The sequence below is a fragment of the Seriola lalandi genome, unplaced genomic scaffold, assembly GCF_002814215.2.
Source record: "Seriola lalandi dorsalis isolate HSWRI2012SDOR001 ecotype SW California unplaced genomic scaffold, Sedor1 jcf7180002054553, whole genome shotgun sequence".
Taxonomy (NCBI): Eukaryota; Metazoa; Chordata; class Actinopteri; order Carangiformes; family Carangidae; genus Seriola; species Seriola lalandi.
Window position 1 is genome coordinate 1,187,918 of NW_019525106.1, and position 2,423 is coordinate 1,190,340.

Genomic DNA, 2,423 nt, shown 5'->3' on the forward strand with positions numbered 1-2,423 from the left:
GTATGTGTCTGAAACATCTATGACCATTAGTAACCTGACTGCTGGTGTCCAGTATAAAATAAATGTTACTGCAGTGGCAGATGACAACCATACTGACGGACAGAGCACTGCTGTTACTCAATACACAAGTAAGTAAGCGTTTAAATGTGGTTGATACCGTCAGGAGGTCTGCTGAGGAGACCTGGTGGAGAAGACTCTGCAATGATCACAAGCAGGACAACATTCAGAGGCTAATATAAGACTAGTCCAGGTGTGGAATAACAAGTCCTCTCAATGGAGAATTTCAGGAGTATCAGGGTTGTATCCTCACAGGAGGGTGAGACAGTTGTTGGTTGTACTGAGGCTGTTTTGTGCATCAGCTTCAGTGATGCTGTTGAACTGGATCACAGTGATGATCAGAGAGTTCAGCAGTGATGCAAATGTTTGTATTTTTGTTGGTCCAGTTTTGTTTTTGCTCCGTAGCTCTGGCTAAAGATTCTAGATAGGGACTGAGAGAATGAGGTCTGGATACAGCAGCTGAAATGAGTCGTCAACACAGGGTTGATTCACTTTTCATTGTGCACTGGAAAGTTAGTCCCTATGTCAAGCTGCCTTTTCTCTGTTATGACACAAGTCAGACGAGGGGGTTTGGTCACCTGTTAAGGATGACCCTGGGTGTCTGCCTTAACAAATGTGGCTACATGAAAAAGTCGCTGATTAAAAAGGATGCTAAATGAACTTCCAGCTGGATGGAAGCAGTTTGATCACTTTGCTGGAGCAGCACGTCTCATGTTTTCACTGTTACTACTAATTTAATAGATTTTTGAAGTAGATGCTTGATGAAATGATAAAAACTCTCTATTTATCCATTTAACACGTTTTCCCTCACAGAGCCTGAAGTAGTCTGTAACCTCAGTGTCATTAACATCACCACATCCTCAGTGTATGTGATGTGGACTGAACCAAAGGGAAACCGCTCCTTTTATAGAGTACATTGGTCTAATGGATCAACTAACAGGAGGGACAGTGTCACTGAAACAAAACTAAACATCACTGAGCTGACTGCTGGAGTGAATTACAGTTTTACTGTCATAGCAGTGGCTGGAGATAACCAAACAGAAAGTGAAATGGCACAGATTTTTCAACATACAAGTAAGATGATGAATGTGATTTTTCTGATCATGGTGGCTCTACCCTGTTTTGTGTTTTATTACATCACAAAACAAAATGATAGAAAAGTTTTTTTTATGAAGATCAGAAAATTAAAATCCACATTTAATATATGAATGTTACTGATGTGCTTTTTGTAACCAACAGGCACATCACAAATAAATGTTACTAGGTTTAAGTCCCACGTCCTGTCCCCTCCTCTTCTCTCCCCTCCCTTCCTCTCCTCTCCTGTATAGGACCAGGTATAATTGGAAACCATCATATTGTGTCCCAAAACACCTCCTCCATCTCTGTGAACTGGGCCTCACCTCCTGGTGAGGTGTTCATGTACAGGTTGGAGTGGCACAATGGTGGAGTGCTGATGACTAGATACACAAATGATACCTTAGCTGTGCTGTCAGAGCTGATCTCTGGTACTAACTACACAATCACCGTCACAGCTGTTGCTGGAGACAATGAGACAGAAGGAGACCCTTACACATTCACCTCATTCACAAGTAAACACATTTTATCTATTTTGAATTTCAGCTTTTTGCTGTTTGTAGCTTGTTTGTATGGGTGTCTGCACTCTCCTATTTTTTACTTGCCACAGTCATGAGTTTTCTTTCTCCTCTTCCTCACCGTGTATTGATCCTGCACTCACAGGGCCTGAACTAGTCAGAAATCTCACTGTCACAAACGTCACCACATCCTCTGTGTCTGTGGACTGGAGTGAACCAGAAGGAAACAGCTCCTTCTATAGAGTACAGTGGACAGATGGACAAATCAATGACACTGTGTATGTGTCTGAAACATCTATGACCATTAGTAACCTGACTGCTGGTGTCCAGTATAAAATAATTGTTACTGCAGTGGCAGATGACAACCATACTGACGGACAGAACACTGCTGTTACTCAATACACAAGTAAGTAAGCCTTTGAATGTGGTTGATACTGTCAGGAGGTCTGCTGAGGAGACCTGGTGGAGAAGACTCTGCAATGGTCACAAGCAGGACAACATTCAGAGGCTAATATAAGACAAGTCCAGGTGTGGAATAACAAGTCCTCTCAAAGGAGAAGTTCAGGAGTATCAGGGTTGTATCCTCACAGGAGGGTGAGACAGTTGTTGGTTGTACTGAGGCTGTTTTGTGCATCAGCTTCAGTGATGCTGTTGAACTGGATCACAGTGATGATCAGAGAGTTCAGCAGTGATGCAAATGTTTGTATTTTTGTTGGTCCAGTTTTGTTTTTGCTCCGTAGCTCTGGCTAAAGATTCTAGATAGGGACTGAGAGA

At 42.4% G+C, this 2,423-nt stretch overlaps 1 protein-coding gene across 1 annotated transcript in view; it reads left to right on the plus strand.

Annotated features, from left to right (window-relative positions):
- ptprjb.2 (protein tyrosine phosphatase receptor type Jb, tandem duplicate 2) overlaps positions 1 to 2,423 on the plus strand; it is a 38,547-nt gene that overhangs the window by 18,829 nt on the left and 17,295 nt on the right. The window contains exons 7-11 of the mRNA XM_087176396.1: positions 3 to 128; positions 871 to 1,131; positions 1,386 to 1,646; positions 1,795 to 2,055; positions 2,204 to 2,243. Coding sequence (XP_087032522.1) covers positions 3 to 128; positions 871 to 1,131; positions 1,386 to 1,646; positions 1,795 to 2,055; positions 2,204 to 2,243 — 949 coding nt within the window. The remainder of the gene's footprint in view (positions 1 to 2; positions 129 to 870; positions 1,132 to 1,385; positions 1,647 to 1,794; positions 2,056 to 2,203; positions 2,244 to 2,423) is intronic.